The 23,366-nt window shown below is 41.7% G+C and overlaps 1 protein-coding gene across 2 annotated transcripts in view; it reads left to right on the top strand.

Moving 5' to 3' along the window:
* LOC126191129 (zinc finger protein 510-like) overlaps positions 1 to 23,366 on the top strand; it is a 390,896-nt gene that overhangs the window by 156,577 nt on the left and 210,953 nt on the right. For both annotated transcript variants that reach the window (XM_049931877.1, XM_049931878.1), the window contains exon 7: positions 19,572 to 19,668. In XM_049931877.1, the coding sequence (XP_049787834.1) occupies positions 19,572 to 19,668 (97 nt within the window). The remainder of the gene's footprint in view (positions 1 to 19,571; positions 19,669 to 23,366) is intronic.

The raw sequence follows: 23,366 nt of genomic DNA, 5'->3' as shown, positions 1-23,366 counted from the left end.
CAAGACTTACGATAAAATTTGTTGTCACTCCCTAGACCATAGATTGCACGGAGGGATGGAACGTGAATTGTAGCAATGTGAACTCTTCGTTTGCCATGTAACAATTTAGTACACATTGGCTTATAAGCTGCATATTTCTTTCTCAGTTTTGGTGGCTCCATAGCAGGAGATGATATCTTTGTATCTGCAAGATGTAATTCAGCACTGACAGGTGACGTGAAACAGTATCTGAAATGGCCCATCCCAGGGTCATGTAAGTTTCGTAGTTCTGTCCTGTTTCATAGTGGTTTGTCATACCATTATATAATCTCCTACTTGGTATGGCGGCATCCTAGCAGTCTTTAGGCTACAGAGCTGTTGCATCCAACTCACAGCTGCAGTGTATTGCTGAACTCTCTTCAAAATAAACTTTAAACTTTTAGCCAGGTGCTTCACTGGAATTTATTCAGGTGGCAACTTTTCTGTTATGAACAGAGAGCATGTTTTGCACCTGTAAACAACCTCAAAAAGACTCAACACTGTTGCTTCATGTATCCTAGCATTGTATGTCGAATTTACAAATGGCAGTAGCCTGTCCCAATCTGACTGTGAGCTTTTCACATCATAAGACAACATTATGACATCTGTTTTATGAACACGTCCAACCCTACTATTACTCTGAGGGTGAGTTCTCCACTTCTTTATTTGAATTAGTTGGTATACCTGCGCCATAAGATTGGACATAAAGTTTGTTCCATGGTCTGTTATAAAGTATGCGTACTTTAAAATGGTAGTACTAAATGATTGATGAACACTTTCACAACTGTCTCAGCCGTCATGTCTTCAATAGGTATAATAAGAGACAGAAATGGTCAATGGTAGATAAAACATATCTGTTATTCTAGGGCATCTATCTATCTATCTATATCTGCATTCATACTCCGCAAGCCACCTGACGGTGTGTGGCGGAGGGTACCTTCAGTACCTCTATCGGTTCTCCCTTCTATTCCAGTCTCGTATTGTTCGTGGAAAGAAGGATTGTCGGTATGCCTCTGTGTGGGCTCTAATTGCTCTGATTTTATCCTCATGGTCTCTTCGCGAGATATACGTAGGAGGGAGCAATATACTGCTTGACTCTTCGGTGAAGGTATGTTCTCGAAACTTTGACAAAAGCCCGTACCGAGCTACTGAGCGTCTCTCCTGCAGAGTCTTCCACTGGAGTTTATCTATCATCTCCGTAACGCTTTCGCGATTACTAAATGATCCTGTAACGAAGCGCGCTGCTCTCCGTTGGATCTTCTCTATGTCTTGTATCAACCCTATCTGGTACGGATCCCACACTGCTGAGCAGTATTCACGCAGTGGGCGAACAAGCGTACTGTAACCTACTTCCTTTGTTTTCGGATTGCATTTCCTTAGGATTCTTCCAATGAATCTCAGTCTGGCATCTGCTTTACCGACAATCAACATTATATGATCATTCCATTTTAAATCACTCCTAATGCGTACTCCCAGATAATTTATGGTATTAACTGCTTCCAGTTGCTGACCTGCTATTTTGTAGCTAAATGATAAAGGATCTATCTTTCTGTGTATTCGCAGCACATTACACTTGTCTACATTGAGATTCAGTTGCCATTCCCTGCACCATGCGTCAATTCGCTGCAGATCCTCCTGCATTTCAGTACAATTTTCCATTGTTGCAACCTCTCGATACACCACAGCATCATCTGCAAAAAGCCTCAGTGAACTTCCGATGTCATCCATCAGGTCATTTATGTATATTGTGAATAGCAACGGTCCTATGACACTCCCCTGCGGCACACCTGAAATTACTCTTACTTCGGAAGACTTCTCTCCATTGAGAATAACATGCTGCGTCCTGTTATCTAGGAACTCCTCAATCCAATCACACAATTGGTCTGATAGTCCATATGCTCTTACTTTATTCAATAAACGACTGTGGGGAACTGTATCGAACGCCTTGCGGAAGTCAAGAAACACAGCATCTACCTGTGAACCCATGTCTATGGCCCTCTGAGTCTCGTGGACGAATAGCGCGAGCTGGGTTTCACATGACCGTCTTTTTCGAAACCCATGCTGATTCCTACAGAGTAGATTTCTAGTCTCCAGAAAAGTCATTATACTCGAACACAATACGTGTTCCAAAATTCTACGACTGATCGACGTTAGAGATATAGGTCTATAGTTCTGCACATCTGTTCGACGTCCCTTCTTGAAAACGGGGATGACCTGTGCCCTTTTCCAATCCTTTGGAACGCTACGCTCTTCTAGAGACCTACGGTACACCGCTGCAAGAAGGGGGGCAAGTTCCTTCGCGTACTCTGTGTAAAATTGAACTGGTATCCCATCAGGTCCAGAGGCCTTTCCTCTTTTGAGCGATTTTAATTGTTTCTCTATCCCTCTGTCGTCTATTTCGATATCTACCATTTTGTCATCTGTGCGACAATCTAGAGAAGGAACTACAGTGCAATCTTCCTCTGTGAAACAACTTTGGAAAAAGACATTTAGTATTTCGGCCTTTAGTCTGTCATCCTCTGTTTCAGTACCATTTTGGTCACAGAGTGTCTGGACATTTTGTTTTGATCCACCTACCGCTTTGACATAAGACCAAAATTTCTTAGGATTTTCTGCCAAGTCAGTACATAGAACTTTACTTTCGAATTCATTGAACGCCTCTCGCATAGCTCTCTTCACACTACATTTCGCTTCGCGTAATTTTTGTTTGTCTGCAAGGCTTTGGCTATGTTTATGTTTGCTGTGAAGTTCCCTTTGCTTCCGCAGCAGTTTTCTAACTCGGTTGTTGAACCACGGTGGCTCTTTTCCATCTCTTACGATCTTGCTTGGCACATACTCATCTAACGCATATTGTACGAAGGTTTTGAACTTTGTCCACTGATCCTCAACACTATCAGTACTTGAGACAAAACTTTTGTGTTGAGCCAACAGGTACTCTGAAATCTGCTTTTTGTCACTTTTTCTAAACAGAAAAATCTTCCTACCCTTTTTAATATTCCTATTTACGGCTGAAATCATCGATGCCGTAACCGCTTTATGATCACTGATTCCCTGTTCTGCGTTAACTTTTTCAAATAGTTCGAGTCTGTTTGTCACCAGAAGGTCTAATATGTTATCGCCACGAGTCGGTTCTCTGTTTAACTGCTCAAGGTAGTTTTCAGATAAAGCACTTAAAAAAATTTCACTGGATTCTTTGTCCCTGCCACCCGTTATGAACGTCTGAGTCTCCCAGTCTATATCCGGCAAATTAAAATCTCCACCCAGAACTATAACATGGTGGGGAAATCTACTCGAAATATTTTCCAAATTATCCTTCAGGTGCTCAGCCACAACAGCTGCTGAGCCAGGGGGCCTATAGAGACATCTAATTACCATGTCTGAGCCCGCTTTAACCGCGACCTTCACCCAAATCATTTCACATTTCGGATCTCCGTCAATTTCCTTCGATACTATTGCACTTCTTACCGCTATAAACACGCCTCCCCCTTCACTGTTCAGCCTGTCTCTGCGGTATACATTCCAATCTGAGTTTAGGATTTTGTTACTGTTTACGTCTGGTTTCAGCCAACTTTCTGTCCCTAGTACTATATGGGCATTGCGATCGTTTATTAATGAGAGCAGTTCTGGGACCTTTCTATAGACGCTCCTGCAGTTTACTATTAGCACATTAATATTGTTATTCCCTGTTGCATTTTGCCTACTCCTATCTTGCCGCGTCTCAGGAGGCGTCTTGTCGGGCCTAGGGAGGGTATTCTCTAACCTAAAAAACCCCCATGTGCACTCCACACGTACTCCGCTACCCTTGTAGCCGCTTCCGGCGTGTAGTGCACGCCTGACCTATTCAGGGGGACCCTACATTTCTCCACCCGATAGCGGAGGTCGAGAAATTTGCACCCCAGATCTCCGCAGAATCGTCTGAGCCTCTGGTTTAAGCCTTCCACTCGGCTCCAAACCAGAGGACCGCGATCGGTTCTGGGAATGATACTACAAATAGTTAGCTCTGATTCCACCCCGCGAGCGAGGCTTTCCGCCTTCACCAATTCCGCCAACCGCCTGTACGAACTGAGGATGACCTCTGAACCCAGACGGCAGGAGTCATTGGTGCCGACATGAGCAACAATTTGCAGTCGGGTGCACCCAGTGCTCTCTATTGCCGCCGGTAGGGCCTCCTCCACATCTCGGATGAGAATTATGGGGAATGGTCGAACTACATCAAGTGATGAGATTTGAAAAGGTCTTATTTCCTCAGGCAAAGTTTGAAGAGGTATATTCAATCTTCGTTGTTGAAATCTTATGCTCAGGAGAAAATTTTGAATGTATTTTTTGAGTTCTTTCTTTTTGTTGTGGCTACCAATAATGGGCCACGATGCACGCTGGTGTAGTGCTTTTTCCATTATGACACTCCTGTATGCTATTGTGACGTAGTAGTATGCACTTATGAATAGCTTTTGATACTAGTATCCATTCTCCAAGAAGTGTTTTCTTATATGAAATGTTGTCTCTTGTAATAAAATCCAGCAAGGTAGCCTATTTCTTACAATCAATATCGGATTCTTGTACCCTTTTTAATTCCTCAATAAGCACATTGTCCACCTGCTGGATGTTAATTTCCTACTACACAAGGCACCTGCATTCTGATTTAACTGGCCAAACTTGTGTTTGACTATGTAGTCACATTCAAAGTTTTAACACCCATATAAAAAGTCTGCTCCTGGGATTTTATAACCACAGAAGCCATTTTAAAGCCACATGATCTGTAATTAATTTGAACTGTCATCCATATAGGCAACATTGAAAGTAATGGTGCCCAAAACAAGTGCTAGAAATTCCTTTTCCATAGTGCTGTAGTTTTGTTCAGCTTCATTCAACTGATGTGATGCATAACCTGTTGGTTTTTGTTGACTCAAAATGCAGCCAACCACTACAACAGCCACACGACAAGACAAGAGCTAGCACAAAACCTGGAAAAGTCAAGACAGGTGAACTTGTAAGAATTTCTTTCAATTTCAATATAGCATTCTCACAATCTGCTGTCCAGACAAAACGAATTCTCTTCTCTAGTAATTTTGTGAGGTGTTTCGTGGTGGTTGCATAGTTTTCCATAAAACGTCATTAGTAATTTGTTAATCTGTGGTATGATTGCAGTCATTTAATGTTCACCATCACTGGAAAATTGATCACTGCGTCTACTAACTGTGGATCTGGTCATGCACCATCTGCCGAAATCATGTAATGCCGATAATGCACCTGCGATTGCGTGAAACTGCAACTTTGTTATTTCACATTTAGCTTAGCATCACTAACACAAATTAGCACATTTCTCAGTTGTTCTGCACGTACTGTTATCATACGAGTACTGGCCAGAAAATTCTGGAGCATTCATAATTTCGTGCCTTTGACATGTTGAAGAGAAATGTGGTTGACATCCTCGCATTGTAGGATAGTCTATATAATTACCAGAAATTTCAGTGTTGTAAGTCTGTTAGTTATTGTTCAGTGCTGTACTGAGTAGAATGGAGTGTTCCATGTTGCACAGTTTGCGAACTTCTAGATGGAAAAGTTAGAGGGGCAACGTGTGTGCAGTAAATTTTACATGAAACTCTAGAAAACCTTTACAAAGAGACACCAAATGATGCAGGAAGCCTACGGTGATGAGTGATTAAGCCATATGCATTTGTACAAATGGTCCACACAGTTTAAAAATGGCCAGATGGAAGTTAAAGAGTACCCCGTTCAGGACACCCTTCCCCTTCGATGTCTGTCTATGATGCTCGTGTCAGGAATGTCATTGAAATTATGTGCCAATTGAAGACGGGCTGACAGAGATTGCAGAAGAATGTAACATTTAATTTGGATCATGTCATGAAATCCTGACACAGCATTTTGGAATGCATTGTGTTGCTGCCAAGTTCGTCCCATGGCTCATGACTCAAAACCAGAAAGACCTTCATGTCACAATCTGTGAATAGCTTTTGGATTGCACAAATGAGAATGAGATGTTCCTTGAGAGAATCATAACTATGGATCTGATTAAATTTTCATTGAGACATTTGAGTCTCATCTTTATCTACGATAATGATGGAAGCTGAAAAAATGAATTAAAATTTGTGCCATTCCAGGATTAGAATCTGGATCTCCTTGCTTACTAGGCAGAAATCCTAACCAGTACACCACCAAAGCACTATAGCTAACATACGTGCATGGACTACCCTAGTCCAATGTCCTCCCTAACACAAACTTCAGTTCACATCTTCAGCTTAATTTCCCCTTCTTAGGTCGTCACTATTGCTGAGGCTCTTCAGTATTGGAATGGCAACCCAGCATTGGATGTAATGGGGAAATCCTGCCTGTATCTCAGGGCGTAGGTGATCTGTAGGAATGGTATGGTGGGCAATTTCAAAATACACTCCTGGAAATGGAAAAAAGAACGCATTGACACCGGTGTGTCAGACCCACCATACTTGCTCCGGACACTGCGAGAGGGCTGTACAAGCAATGATCACACGCACGGCACAGCGGACACACCAGGAACCGCGGTGTTGGCCGTCGAATGGCGCTAGCTGCGCAGCATTTGTGCACCGCCGCCGTCAGTGTCAGCCAGTTTGCCGTGGCATACGGAGCTCCATCGCAGTCTTTAACACTGGTAGCATGCCGCGACAGCGTGGACGTGAACCTTATGTGCAGTTGACGGACTTTGAGCGAGGGCGTATAGTGGGCATGCGGGAGGCCGGGTGGACGTACCGCTGCATTGCTCAACACGTGGGGCGTGAGGTCTCCACAGTACATCGATGTTGTCGCCAGTGGTCGGCGGAAGGTGCACATGCCCGTCGACCTGGGACCGGACCGCAGCGACGCACGGATGCACGCCAAGACCGCAGGATCCTACGCAGTGCCGTAGGGGACCGCACCGCACTTCCCAGCAAATTAGGGACACTGTTGCTCCTGGGGTATCGGCGAGGACCATTCGCAACCGTCTCCATGAAGCTGGGCTACGGTCCCGCACACCGTTAGGCCGTCTTCCGCTCACACCCCAACATCGTGCAGCCCGCCTCCAGTGGTGTCGCGACAGGCGTGAATGGAGGGACGAATGGAGACGTGTCGTCTTCAGCGATGAGAGTCGCTTCTGCCTTGGTGCCAATGATGGTCATATGCGTGTTTGGCGCCGTGCAGGTGAATGCCACAATCAGGACTGCATACGACCGAGGCACACAGGGCCAACACCCGGCATCATGGTGTGGGGAGCGATCTCCTACACTGGCCGTACACCACTGGTGATCGTCGAGGGGACACTGAATAGTGCACGGTACATCCAAACCGTCATCGAACCCATCGTTCTACCATTCCTAGACCGGCAAGGGAACTTGCTGTTCCAACAGGACAATGCACGTCCGCATGTATCCCGTGCCACCCAACGTGCTCTAGAAGGTGTAAGTCAACTACCCTGGCCAGCAAGATCTCCGGATCTGTCCCCCATTGAGCATGTTTGGGACTGGATGAAGCGTCGTCTCACGCGGTCTGCACGTCCAGCACGAACGCTGGTCCAACTGAGGCGCCAGGTGGAAATGGCATGGCAAGCCGTTCCACAGGACTACATCCAGCATCTCTATGATCGTCTCCATGGGAGAATAGCAGCCTGCATTGCTGTGAAAGGTGGATATACACTGTACTAGTGCCGACATTGTGCATGCTCTGTTGCCTGTGTCTATGTGCCTGTGGTTCTGTCAGTGTGATCATGTGATGTATCTGACCCCAGGAATGTGTCAATAAAGTTTCCCCTTCCTGGGACAATGAATTCACGGTGTTCTTATTTCAATTTCCAGGAGTGTATCTGCTTCCAAAATTATCTAGATTCTCCCTCTACCGTCGTACATATATGAGGTAAACTGTGCTTCCCGTGTGTCTGTTTACCATCTAAAATTTCATTTCTTCTTAATGCATCCACTAAGAAAATATCTCCTCATAAAAACAAATAGTAGAATGTCCAGGGTGGATGAACAAAAGATTTATGTAAAGAATAGTTTAGAGACTAGTAAAGAATAGATCACATCATTATCCTCCCAGCAGACAAAGGATCTACCAGTGTGGTACTTGATCAACAGGAGTATGTTAGTGAAGGTATATGCCAGTTGTCTGACATCTCTACATACGAGGGCAGTTCAATAAGTAATGCAACACATTTTTTTTCTGAAACAGGGGTTGTTTTATTCAGCATTGAAATACACTAGGTTATTCCCCAATCTTTTAGCTACTCAACACTATTTTTCAACGTAATCTCCATTCAATGCTACGGCCTTACGCCACCTTGAAATGAGGGCCCGTATGCCTGCACGGTACCATTCCACTGGTCGATGTCGGAGCCAACGTCGTACTGCATCAATAACTTCGTCATCATCCGCGTAGTGCCTCCCACGGATTGCGTCCTTCATTGGGCCATACATATGGAAATCCGACGGTGCGAGATCGGGGCTGTAGGGTGCATGAGGAAGAACAGTTCACTGAAGTTTTGTGAGCTCCTCTTGGGTGTGAAGACTTGTGTGAGGTCTTGCGTTGTCATGAAGAAGGAGAAGTTCGTTCAGATTTTTGTGCCTACGAACACGCTGAAGTCGTTTCTTCAATTTCTGAAGAGTAGCACAATACACTTCAGAGTTGATCGTTTGACCATGGGGAAGGACATCGAACAGAATAACCCCTTCAGCATCCCAGAAGACTGTAACCATGACTTTACCGGCTGAGGGTATGGCTTTAAACTTTTTCTTGGTAGGGGAGTGGGTGTGGTGCCACTCCATTGATTGCCGTTTTGTTTCAGGTTCGAAGTGATGAACCCATGTTTCATCGCTTGTAACAATCTTTGACAAGAAATTGTCACCCTCAGCCACATGACGAGCAAGCAATTCCGCACAGATGGTTCTCCTTTGCTCTTTATGGTGTTCGGTTAGACAACGAGGGACCCAGCAGGAACAAACCTTTGAATATCCCAACTGGTGAACAATTGTGACAGCACTACCAACAGAGATGTCAAGTTGAGCACTGAGTTGTTTGATGGTGATCCGTCGATCATCTCGAACGAGTGTGTTCGCACGCTCCGCCATTGCAGGAGTCACAGCTGTGCACGGCCGGCCCGCACGCAGGAGATCAGACAGTCTTGCTTGACCTTGCGGCGATGATGACACACGCTTTGCCCAACGACTCACCGTGCTTTTGTCCACTGCCAGATCACCGTAGACATTCTGCAAGCGCCTATGAATATCTGAGATGCCCTGGTTTTCCGCCAAAAGGAACTCGATCACTGCCCGTTGTTTGCAACGCACATCCGTTACAGACGCCATTTTAACAGCTCCGTACAGCGCTGCCACCTGTCGGAAGTCAATGAAACTATACGAGACGAAGCGGGAATGTTTTAAAATATTCCACAAGAAATTTCCGGTTTTTTCAACCAAAATTGGCCGAGAAAAAAAATGTGTTGCATTACTTATTGAACTGCCCTCGTACAAGCATCTGCCATCAAGATCCCATGCCTGTGATTCAGACGGACCTGCAGTCCCTCCTTAACACCCTATGTCTCTTACAAGGACTAACACTTGAATCCATAGAACTTCTTACCTCACCCAAACCATGCACCCCCACTTTTTACCTTCTTCCTAAGATCCAAAAAGCCAATCATCCTGGCTGTCCTATAGTTGATGGCATCAAAGCACCCAATGAACTTATATTTGCCCTAGTTGATCAACACCTGCAACCCATAGTACAGAGACTTACCTCTTATATTAAAGACACCAACCATTTCCTAAATCGTCTGAAATGTGTACCTGTCCCACTCCCACCACACACCTTGCTCGTTACCATTGACGCCATCTCCCTCTATACCAACATCCCCTACATACATGGTCTGTTTGATGCTGAACATTTCCTCAGTTAGCACCCACCTGATTCCAAACCTATGACATATTTCCTGCTCACTTTCATCAACTTTATACTTACCAACAACTACTTCAGCTTTGAGAGGGACTACAATGAGATCAGAGGTACGGGCCATGATACCACGATGGTTCCGTCCTGTGCCAAGCTTTTCATGGGTCACCTAGAGGGGACTTTCCTGGGAGCCTTCAGCTCGTGATTTGATTTAGATGGTTTGATGACATCTTTGCCCTATGGGCTCATGGTGAGGCTGACCATATAAAATTACTGAAATCTGTAAATACCTTCTCCCAGTTAAATTTCACGTGGTCCTATTCCATGTCCCATGCCACTTTCCTTGATGTTGATCTCATCCTCACTAAATGCCAGCTAGGCACTTCTGTCCACATTAAACTTACTATCAAACAACAGTACTTAGGTTTTGACAGTTGCCATCCTTCCCGTGTCAGACATTCTGTCCCATACAGCCTTGGCATTCGAGGCAAATGTATTTGTTTGGATGCAGACTCTTTACAGAAATACACCACCATTCTCACCTCCGTCTCCACTAGACATAATTACTCCATCAGCCTAGTTCAAAAGCAGATTTCCCAGGTCATCACTTCCAGTCTGGATACTGGTGACCCCTCCAAAAAACAACTTCGGTGCACATCACTTGTCACTCAGTATTATCCTGGTTTTGAATGTATTAATGAGCTATTTTGACAAGGCCATGACTTCCTAAAATCATGCCCTGAAAAGACGTCCTGTCTGTCTGACATTTTGTCCACCACCCCTCGAGTAGCTTTTTTTGCCACCCTCCTGATCTCCTCAGTGTCCTTGCAGACCCTGTGCTCCTTGTGCACCCATCTCCATACCCTATGGCTCCTATACCCGTGACCATCCCCACTGCAAGACTTGCCCTATGCACCACCCCATCACCACCTGTACCAGCCCTGGAACTAGAAAAACATGTACTATCAAAGGAAGAGCTGTCTGTGAAACAACACATCATAAACCAGCTGTTAGGTAAACACTGTTTGGCCTTTTACATCGGTGTGACTACTACCAAGTTATGTCTTAGGATGAAAGGGCATAGACAGATTGTGTATACCGGGACACAACATTATTTTGCAGAGTATGCTTTACATGACCTTGTTGCCTGTTTCAGCACATGTGCCATCTGGATTCTTTCCTAAAACACCAGCTTCTCAGAAATCCCCAGGCGGGTACTAGTGCTGCAACATGTTCTTGGCTCTTGCTACTCACCTGGCCTTAATTTACGTTAATTTCTTCTGTCTCAGCATTTTTCACAGTAACTACTACTTTCTTCCTTTTGTTTTAGTTTTCTACATCTTTCATTCTCTGATCTGTCTGTCTTTTGCTGTCCCCCTGCCGCCACTGTTACACACAGTCCACTTAGCTTTCCACTCGTATTAACTCATATACAATGTTTCAGCAGTAATCTCTGTCTTGCATACTACTCTGTCTACCACCATTAAGCTCTCAGGTTTTCAGATCTTATCCAGTACAGTCCCCAGCAGTCCTTCTCATACTCTCCAGTAAGTCTCCGCTGACTTGGTGTTCTCTGACTTTTCTGAACTGTAGCCCTTTCCCTAAACCTCTCCAGTCCTTTTGCTTCACACCTGTTTCTTCCCCTTCAGCACTTCAGCCAGAAGTAGCCACTGGCTCCGAAAGCTAGTAAAAGTTAAATCCTTTTGTGTGTGTGTTCCCCTGCTGCCGCTTGGTGAGTGGATTTTGTCTATCCATTTACATTACATTACCAATTAAATTGTAAAGAATAGTTTGCTATTCACTGTTAAGATGACATGTTGAGTTTCAGACAGGCACAATGAAAAGACTGTTACACACTTAGATTTTGGCCAAAACCTTCTTCAGAAAAGAAAAGAAAACAAAACACACACACACACATACACACAAGCAAGCACATCTCACGCATACATAACCCCTATCTCAGAGAAGAAGAATGGAAAATTCAGAGGTGAAGGAACTAGGGAATTTAGTGTCTGCTCTAGGCGGTTGCTCAGAACACGAGAGCGATATGTTTTGGTTGTGGATTCAAGAGCCCTCAGTCTCACAACTTAGCTGATCTGGTGATGCGATTTGACTGGCAAGGTGGCTTTGCAGGTGACGATTTGGCCTATTCTGGCATAAACTGGTCGATTGTTGTACCTTCAGCTGAAAGGAAATGGAAGAAAAAGGCATCCTCATTGTTTAATATTTAAATAATAAAAATTACTTGTCTTTGTACATGCTCTTCATTACATCCAGATAGTCAAATTGCAAAGAAAATGCAATTGTAAATATCAAAACTTAATTACGGTGTTATCCAACTTGGCACCACATCTCAGACGTAATTCTTACTGTTGTTGACAAATGTCAACTGAGTGTACTTGAATTTCATGAAAGCTTGAATGCTGTGTCTCAAAAGACCCAAATGAATGACTTTGAGACCATGGTAAATCATTAATAACAACATTTTAATTTGATTTCATTTTTTAGTGTACAAGGGCAAATGATTTGCTCGAACATGTAAAAAGTGTTGTGTGGAAGGACGAGTGATTTTAAAACCATTAAATCGCTTTAACAATGAACTGTAAGAATATTTTGATGGTCTACAAACTGGTACACGGTCCTTTTAAAGCAGACATACCCAGAATAACTGGGAAAGTGTGTCATTTTTAAGAATGCCTCATTATTTATTTCATTCCTTAGTTCAACAGTACCGTTATTGGGACCAATTATACTCAGTTTTCAGAGCAATGTCCAAAGGGATCCATTTCTACATGTTGAAGTACATAATCTTATGAATATTTTGATGCAGTGAGTTGCAGAAGTAGGCATGGTAAAAAGCAATAACTCATCTTTAATGAAAGTCTACTTGAAGGATGTAAAGAATCTGATTACAGCAAGAAAGTTCAATCTGTATTCTGCTACAAGAAGCACACTAAAAAATAAAGAGTATATCTGAAGAAGAAATATTGTTGGTAAAGGCAAGCATGCAAACGCGCATTGTCGGCATACTAGACAACTGCAAGAAAAATCACCCCTCAAATACAGATTAATGTGTGCCATTTCCTGCTTGTAACCATAGCAGTTCAAACAAGATTGACTGTATGGTTTAAGTTTTGGTATCAAAGGGAAGAATGTCGGGTTCAAATTCATTGTATGTCACACTTGTGAATTTGTGGATATTGGTAGAGAGAAAATATTTAAGATGAGATGAAGTGAAAATTTTATCCAAGTTCTGGGTCAATATAATCAAATTATGTTCAAAGCCACTCTCAAATTTCTGAGATTTTGTGTGAATCATTTTAATAATCTCGTATTGAAATACTTCTGTTGAGTGAGCCTTTTATATAAACTTCAAAATTATAGTTGAAAATCAAACGGAAATTAACTTATTGCTCAGTTTCACTGTGTGCAGGACGATAATGGAGTAGATAATTTCAATATCGACAAAAGTAATAATATTTATATAATTTTTAAAACAGAATTTGTAGTTTTTTATTTGATGTTTTCCATTGTATTCAGTCCAGAGACTGTTTTGATGCAGCTCTCCATGTTACCCTGTCCTGTGCGATCCTATTCATTTCCAAGTAACTACTGCAACGTACATCTTTCTGAATGTGCTTATTGTATTCATCTTTTGGTCTCCTTCTACAATTTTTATCTCCCACTCTTTTCCTCCAATACTAAATTGGTGGTCCATTGATGTCTCAGAATGTGTCCTATCAACCAATCCCTTCCTTTGGTCAAGTTGTGTCATAAATTTCTTGCCTCCCTAGTTCTAGGCAGTACTTCATCATTAGTTATGTGAGTAACCCATTTAATCTTCAGCATTCTTCTTTAGCACCACATTTTAAAAGCTTCTATTCTCTTCTTATGTAAACTGTTTATCGTCCATGTTTCACTTCCATACGTGGCTGCACTCTAAACAAATAACTTCAGAAAAGACTTCCTAAAACTTAAATCTATATTCAAACCATGGAAAATCCAGGATGGAATGTAGCAATATTAGAGAAGGAAAGTTGTTACTCACCACATAGCGGAGATGCTGGGTCGCGATAGGCACAACAAAAAGAAAAGGTTCACACAATTATAGTCACCTTTGTTAGTCACTGTCCTCACCCATCCTGCCCCCTCCCTGTTCCCATTCCAGCACTACACAGCTATCATTTCACCGCCACACCCAGTCTTTTAATTTCTCTCCTTTCCGCTACTTAACCCCCTCCCCTCCCCCCTTTCTCTCCTCCCCTCCATCTAAACTGCAGTACTTCACTGTCCGCCACCCCCACCATACTATCCCTCCCCCTCCCCGCCCCAGCTTCCTCCTTACCCCACCCAATTGCCACTCCCATCACGCACTGGTGCTGCTGCTCGCAGTGTGGTTTCAGTTGTCTGAGACTGCAGACGTGTGTGCAAGTTGCGTTTGCATGAGTATGTGTGTGCATGTGTGTATGTGTGTTTATTGCTGACAAAGGCCTTAATGGCTGAAAGCTATAATTGTGTGAATTTTGTTGTTGTGCCTATCGCGACTCAGTAACTCCACTATATTGTGAGTAGCAACTTTCCTTCTCTAATATTGTTAAATATATATTTGATGTTAACAAATTTTTCTTCCTTGGAAATGCTTTTCCTGCCATTGCCAGTCTATATTTTATATCCTCTGCACTTTGCCCATCAGCAGTTATTTTGCTGCCCAAATAGCAAAACTTATCTACTACTTTTAAGTGTCTCATTTCCTATTCTGGTTCCCTCAGTATCACCTAATTTAATTGCTGGCCGGAGTGGCCGAGCGGTTCTAGGCGCTACAGTCTGGAACCGTGCGACCGCTACGTTGCAGGTTCGAATCCTGCCTTGGGCATAGATGTGTGTGATGTCCTTAGGTTAGTTAGGTTTAAGTAATTCTAAGTTCTAGGGGACTGATGATCTCAGCAGTTAAGTCCCATAGTGCTCAGAGCCATTTGAATCTAATTTAATTTGACTACATTCCATTATTCTTGTTTTGCTTTTGTTGATGTTCAAACAGCAGATATGTTGTGGATAACATGCAGTACTTTCCAGTGTGGAACTGTTCCTTGTAGTTTAGTTGCCTTGCCTTTAGCAGTTAAGAAGACAACACCTGTACTTGGAATGTGCTGAGCAGTGGTCCTAAGCTAGCAAAATATTGCTCTTCCTTGCTGCTGTTGTTGAACCTTCAGGAGCCAGTTATGAAAGTTTTATTGCTATGCTCATGATGGTTTGCAGATTAAATAGGTTGACATTTTTAAAGAAATGTAGGTTTTTGTATCTTCCAGTCACTAATGGTTTGAGCTTCTCAGAATCATCTGGATTGAGACACAAGACCACAGTCTCTCTCTCTCTCTCTCTCTCTCTCTCTCTCTCTCTCTCTTTGCTGCATGTTACTCCATGACATTTATTGCACTTGACATGTAGTAATTTCTCAGATATCAAGTTACAGAAAATGCTAACTTCATTTATATCAAACACATCTCTTGGATTGCAATTTATATGCCCATTCATTGGCGTCTTCCTCATTTATGTGCCTCCCCATAGACACTGATTGCATTGACTTTATGTCTCTGATGAAAACCCCACAGCTAGCCCTCAGAAATTCCCTTTTTCTGCATGTCTTCATGAATCTTTTCTTAAAGCAGTACGCCAGATGACAGAATTTGCTATGAGTGCATATGTTCGAACCATTCAAACAGTGAATCCTCCTCCTCTTCATGTTTGGCTGGCGACATTCACTTACTGTTGCCATGAAATGACTTTATCTTCTGTCTTGAGAATATTATTGATGAGAGAGAGAGAGTAGACATCAGGATCTGAAAGTGTTCTGCAGCCTGTGTTTTAGTCTTTCTCAACTATTGACTGTATGTAGAATTAGTTGCCTTTTTAGCGTCAGAGCATTATGAGCTCATGTCTTGTTTTGGCAATCTATTGTAAGTGATGGAGCACAAGGAAAGGAAAAAAAAGCACATTCTATATTCACAAACTAACAGAGGCAGAGTGCATTCTGGATTGTTGCACATTGTGCACTGTGTATCTGCTGCCCCACCACTTTTTTCTCCCGCCTTTGCGTATTACACTGTGGAAATGACATGCGAGCATCAGGCAAGTGATCAGTTCATTGTTGCGAATTTACAATACAGTAAATTATTGAGGAAAATTAAGGACTGCAGCTCCTTTATCACCTCAGGAGTAGGAGATTCTCATACAGCTTACACAAGTTAGGAATCAGTTCATGCCCCATTCTGACCAATAATATGGCTGCAGTAGCAAACCTCTTTTAACAAGAACTGACATTTTTCCAGGCTCATTGTTTTCCTGGCTCATTGAATCTGATTACATCCTTTGTGTGGTGTATGTGCACCTGTGTTTCCTTGAAAAATACTTTGTCATCAACTCTCCCAGTTTTAGACATGACGACACCCTCTCTCTAGACGCTGGGATGTCACTGCTGCATTCTTCAGTTCAAATGGCTTTTGGCAGGCGCGCGGAATTAGCCGAGCGATCTAGGGCGCTGCAGTCATGGACTGTGTGGCTGGTCCTGGTGGAGGTTCGAATCCTCCCTCTTGCATGGGTGTGTGTGTTTGTCCTTAGGATAATTTAGGTTAAGTAGTGTGTAAGCTTAGGGACTGATGACCTTAGCAGTTAAGTCCCATAAGATTTAACACACATTTGAACATTTGGCTTTTGGCAGTATTGGTAATGCCTGGATGGAACCTTGAATGCCATCTGGGCCGATCCTCCGGAGCTAACTCTAATGGATGCTATACACTTCACAGATCCATCAATGTAAAATAATGGTGTTGCTCTAGGTTATGCAGTTTTTTGTGACATTTGGCGTGCATACACTTTTTTAATCGTGTGTAGATTTAGATATTGACGGTAACAGCAGAACTGATATCCCTTTCTTGGATACAATTACCAGGTATTATGGATGAAAAAACCTTCAATCACAATTTTTTCTTGTTTCATTAAATTATGCAATGTATTTTGGACCCTGTGATGATGGACCCACACCCCATCGTGTAATTTAATGAAACATGAAAAAATTGTGACTGAATGTGTTTGTATTTGTATTACATGATTGGTTCAGTGTAGAATACTAGAGAAGTGCAAAGTCTGACACCTGCTCTACATACAAATGACCCTAAATGATTGTTCCATTCCGTATTCCTATAGATTATTACATACGAGCACTTACATTAGTTCACCAACATCAGCTGTAACTCATTGATGTAGTAACAGTATACGTAGTTCTTTAGTTCAGATGCAGTTTTACATTTCTGTAAGTTTAAAGTAAGTTGCCAGTCTTTGCACCACTTTGAAATCTTAATAAGAGCTGACTGAATATTTGTACAGCTTTTTTCACTGAATAATTTGTTATAGATAACTGTGTCATCTGCGAAAAGTGTGAGGTTGCTATTGTCTACAAGATTATTGATATACAACACAAACATGAGGGATCCCAGTACACTTCCCTGGTGCACACATCTAGTTATTTCTACATCTGACAGCGTGTCTCCATCTGAGATAAAGTGCTGTGTCCTCTTTACTGAGAAATTCCCAATCCAGTCACCAGTTTTGCTCAATACCTGATACAATCGTACTTGCGATAATAAGCATAGGTGTGGTACAGAGTCAAATGCTTTTTGGAAATTGAGAAATGCGGTATCTTCCCAACTGCTTGAATCCATGTCTTTCAAGATGTCATGTCTCATCTTCTTTTTAATGCAATTCTCACTACTCAAAAACTCAGAAGCATCAGCCCCCCCCCCCTTACTACTTTCCTCTTCACTCCCCCCCCTTTTCACCCCCTATTCTCTGTCCCCACTGTCATCACACAGTACCATTGGAGCCTCAAATGCCTCACTGTACCAAGACAACAAATTTTTCAAATTGAGTCCCAAAATGACATCTTCTCTGCTCAGTATCCTCCGAAATCTGTCGTTGTTGCCTTCTGTCACTGTCCTAACCTCCATAATGTCAGAGTCACACTGTACTACGTTCTCAAACTGTTACCCTTACTCCGTGGTTCCCTTCCCTGCGTGCCTCAGGCACATGGGGCACCTGATCACTGGACGTGCTCTGCAGCACAATTTGAAGGACCTGCATTTCACTGCTGCACAGTCTCTCGGATCATCCCACCAGGTATTAGTTACCCCAAACTTTACAGTCGGGAACTCGCACTCCAACAAATTCTCACATCCCGACCCTCCTCTCCTTCTCCCTTTCCCTTTGTCTCTCCCTCTCCTCCCTCTGTCGTCCCCCTGCCCCTTTCTTTTTCTCTAGGTGTTGTTAAAGGTATGTACGTTGAAAAGTTTAAAATTAATAGATGGATCTCATATTGACAAAAACAAACTTGGAGGTTAATTATTTGACGAGGTGTGTTCAAATAGTAAGGTAACTTTACATTTCTGTGAAAAAATATTTATTTATTCATCAATATTCATGTTGTCCCCTTCAAAGTAACCCCCTTCAGATACAATACACTTGTGCAGATGATTCTTCCAATCCTCAAAGCATGTCTCATAAGCACTTTTTGGTACATCCTTGAGTACTTCCAGTGATGCAGTTTTTATTTCCTCAATCATTGAAAATCTTTGTCCCTTCATAGTTCTCTTCCATATTGGAAGCAGGAAAAAGTCGCAGGGGTCCAAATCTGGTGAATATGGTAGCTGAGGCATGATTGCATGTCATTTTTGGCCAAAAAATCTCTCACAAGCAGTGATGAGTGAGCAGGTGCATTGTCGTGATGCAAAAGCCATGAATTGTTTTTCCACAATTCTGGATGTTTTCTGTGAATTGCTTCTTGCAAACGACGCATAATGTCAAGGTAATACTCCTTATTGATCACACAACCTTGAGGCAAAAATTCATGATGTACTACACTACGGTAATTGCAAAAAATAGTGAGCAAAACTTTGACATTTGATTGAACTTGGCACGTTTTTTTGGTCATGGCTCTCCGGAATCCTTCCAGTGGGACGATTGGGCTGTGTTTTCTACTTCATAATTGTAAACCCATGTTTTGCCACCAGTTATGACCCTTTTGAGCAAATCAGGATCACCTTTGACATCACTCAAGAGCTCCTGAACAATGCTCATGCAATGGTTCTTCTCATCAAAATTGAGTTCTGGAACAAACTTCACTGACACGCGTCTTGTGCCCAAAACATCCAAAAAAATTTCATGACACAAGCCGACTGATATGCCAACATCCTCAGCAACTTCACTTACAATAATTTGATGATTTTCCATAATGATTTGCTTCACAGCTTCAATGTTAACATCTGTTGTTGATGTGCTGGGGCATCCAGAGTGAGGTTCGTCGTTCGCATCTGCCGTACACCTGAAACAGTGAATGTATGTTCAGGGCACCAACATAACAAAAAAAAAAAAAAAAAAAAAGGATCGATATTCAAATGTACATTGCCTGTGCAATTTGAAAAGTCACCTTACTTTTTGAACAGCCCTTGTATATATTGAGGCAGCATTGTTATCATGTGTAATGGATTTAGTGGATTAAATGTCAGCTGATGAGGAGAATATATTGGCAGATATTAATTCTTCTTCTAGCTTGAGCAAATGCTGCTTTTTTTGTAATCTATATGTGAATTTTTTAGGGCTGATGAACTAATACATTGTGAAGAAGTTCCTGTTGGCAGCACTGAAACAGTTTTGCTGAGCTACTCCAGTGACCAGACAGTGCAATCCTGCACTGTAAGTATTTTCAATTAAAATTTTACATTTGAAAAACATCACACTTGAAAAAAGAATCTGATATGAATGAGGCTGATGCTTCTTTTAAGATTTAGTGAGGCTTCATTAAGTTACTTCATTTTAGATGGTGAACATAGAATTGAGAATTGACTGATATTTATTCCAAGTGCAACAGACAACAAAGGCATCTGACTTGCTAGTCTAATTAATTGCTTATTGCTTGTGTGGTACTGCCATGCCAGGAACTGTGAAAATACTGCTGTAACTTTATTATGCTTCTATAAATCCCCAGAAGCACATAAATGGAAGTAGGGACCAGTGGCAGGCGGTTACCATGTGTTATGTACTACAGCACACTGTAAATATTGTACTAGAATTATGCCATTTCTCTTCGATTGCAAGTCTGAATCCGCACTAAAATTATGCCATTTATCTTCGAATGCATGCTGGTATTCAAATGAAATAGATGTTTTGTAGCGATCTCTCCATGATAGCTAGAGACCAGTGTCGAGTGCTGAAATGATTGTGAGATATGCTACGATCAAAGACAAGGGATGTAGCTGTTTTCGACAATGCATACTCAGATGTAACATCATCCCTTTGGATGCTGTGAGTGCTACATTGCTCATAGCATCAGGTTAGTATTTTTTCTGAATGTGCGTGTAACTTATTGTGCAGGCATAAAGTATGAGGGATTTTTTGGAGCAGTTGATGTAGTGATTCTGTGGCCCAGTCATCAAGTGCATTGGCTGGTTGGGTCATGTTTGATTCTTGTTGCTACCATCTTTTTTAATTCCTCACGTTGTTAAGCTATTAATTATAAAATGTAAATGTATTCAAACAGTTCAGTTTGTATACATAAAATTAGAATTGATATATTCAACTTTATCGTGATTACGACCCTTGAGAGTCAAAACGCTATGGATTGTGGTGAATATACAAGGAAATTTAGTATGAAAGTGTTTTCTGCAGGTGGTCTGCTAAAGAGGCCCAGTTCCATTAGATCTCTGGAAAAGAATGTGAGAGTTAGGTAGTACCACTCCAAATAGAAATCTAACAGGAGGGCATGGGTCAGTGTAAAAGGTAACCACATTGCTGGGTTTACATGAGTTAGTACTCAATTTAGATTTTTTTGATGTTTGAACGAATTGGGGCATCTGTTCAATGCAGTCTGCTCCAACTGTAAATCAGATCCTGGACTCCTCTTAATGTCCAGGTCATCTTTGTTATAGTTAATCACCTTCTATAGATATGAAAATATTAGAGATATGATGTAGCCAAAACATGATTTTTCTTGAAAAGTGGTTGTTCCCATCAAAAATTGACATCACACTAAGCTTGACAGAATTGAACCAATGACTGACACCCTTTTGGCTGCTGCAGCCTATCCTTATATAGGTTTTTACAATCGAAATTTAGTTGTTTACATTGTTCAAAATGTTAATTTGAATTATTGCAATTAAAAGTTAAACAGTTCTGGAGAATATCGTTTGCCAATAAACAGAAAATGATAATACACAATTTATAATACAGAGTATCTTTTTAATTATGGAATGGGTTTTGTTACTAATATGTTTCTTTTGTCTTTCCATTAAACATAGATTTTTACCACAAGAATTTTATAAATGTATGTTTCAGTATTTGTTTATGTTCATTGAATGTACTTTTAGGTAAAAACTATATTTCATTTACAAATCATCAAAATTACTTTCAAAGTACCCAAACAAACTTGAATTGACCTCACAGCACTGTTACAATATATGCTTTTTACATTTATCAACTACTTGTGTATATCGTTCATTAGTATTGGTTACTCTGGATTGCTCAGGTATTACAGATTTTGTTTAAAGATGGTCTATACTGTTTCATTAACCCCCTCCCTTCCCAAAGTATTGCACGTAGGAAGTATCTACATCTACACGCTTACTCTGCAAATCGCACTTCAGTGCGTGACAAAGGGTTCATCGAATTGCAATAACAATAATCCTCTACTATTCCACACTTGAACAGTGCACAGAAAAAACGAACACCTATATCTTTCCCTGCAAGCTCCGATTTCCCTTATTTCGTTATGATGATCATTTCTCCGTATGTAGGTCAGTATCAAAAAATATTTTCGCATTCAGGGGAGAAAGTTGGTGACTGAAATTTCATGAGAAAGTCTCTCTGTTATGAAAAAGACCTTTGATTTAATGATGTCCACCCCAAATCGTGTTTCATATCTGTGACACTCTATCCCCTATTTCTCAAAAATACAAAACTTGCTACCCTTCTTAGAACTTTCTCGATGTACTCTGTTACTCCTATCTGGTAAGGATCGCACACGATGCAACACTACTCCAAAAGAGGACAGATAAGTGTAATGTAGGCAGTCTCTTTAGTAGTTTTTTGCATCTTCTAAGATTTCTGCCAATAAGATGCAGTCTTAGATTCACCTTCCCCCAGCTATTTAGTTGAATTAATGACCTTTAGATTTGATTGATTTATCATGTAACAAACATTTAATGGATTCCTTTTATTGCTCATGTGGATGGCCTCACAGTTTTCATTGTGTAGGGTCAAGTGCCAATTTTTGCACCTTTACACATCACTTTGGAATTTGTTTTGATCTTCTGATGACTGTACAAGATGATAAACAACAGCACCATATGCAAACAATGTAAGACAACTGCTCAGATTCTCTCCTAAATCTTTTATGAGGTCTGTTCAAAAAATTCTGGAACATTCATAATTCCACATCAATGGTGTGTTGAAGTGAAATGCTGTTGGCATCCCTGCACATGGCTGTGTTTATAGCTGCCAGAAGTTTCATTGTTATACATGTGTTAGTTATTGTTCAGTACTGTACTGAATAGAATGTTGTGTCATACAGTTTGTGACTTTCGAGATGGCAGAGTTAGAGGAGCAACATATCTGCATCAAATTTTGCATGAAACTTAAGAAAACGTTTACAGAGTCACACCAAATGGTGCAGGAAGCCTACAGTGATGAGAGCTGAAGCCATACTCAGTGATACAAATGGTTCACATGATTGAAAAATGGCTGGACATAAGTTAAAAGTGATCCTCGTTCAGTATGGTTCTCAAAGTCTACCGATCACGCTCATGCATGGAATGTCAACAAAATTGTACATGCCAGTCAAAGACTGACTGTCCAAGAGATTACAGAAGAATATAACATTTCAGTTGGATCATGTCATGAAACGCTGACACAGCATCTCGGAATGTGTGTAGTTTCCACCAAGTTCATTCCATGGCTCATGAGGCAAGTCCAGAAAGACCTTTGCCTTGCAATCTGTGAAGAGCTTTTGGATCATTCAAATGAAAACGAGATGTTCCTTAAGAGAATCATGACTGGTGATGAGATGAAGGTCTACAGTTATGATGTTGAGAGCAAGGTTCAGTCTTCATGATCTGTCAGGAAATGTTCTCCAAGACCAAGAAAGCTTGTCAGGTCAGTTCAAATCTCAAAATCATGCTGATAGTTTTCATTGACTGTGAAGGATTAGTTCATCATGAATTTGTGTCACATGGGACCATTGGACGTGTTGCGATGCCTGTGAGAAAATGAGAGACAATTCATGACTCATGCATCATGATAATGCATCCACACATTATCCCTGATAGTGCATGACGATTGCACAAAAAATGATATCACTGTGCTGACACAGGCTCTGTACCCTCCAAACCAGGACCCTG

The sequence above is a fragment of the Schistocerca cancellata genome, chromosome 6, assembly GCF_023864275.1.
Source record: "Schistocerca cancellata isolate TAMUIC-IGC-003103 chromosome 6, iqSchCanc2.1, whole genome shotgun sequence".
Lineage (NCBI taxonomy): Eukaryota > Metazoa > Arthropoda > Insecta > Orthoptera > Acrididae > Schistocerca > Schistocerca cancellata.
The sequence above is the reverse complement of the archived record's forward strand: the minus strand, read 5'-3'. Positions and strand labels throughout refer to the sequence as shown.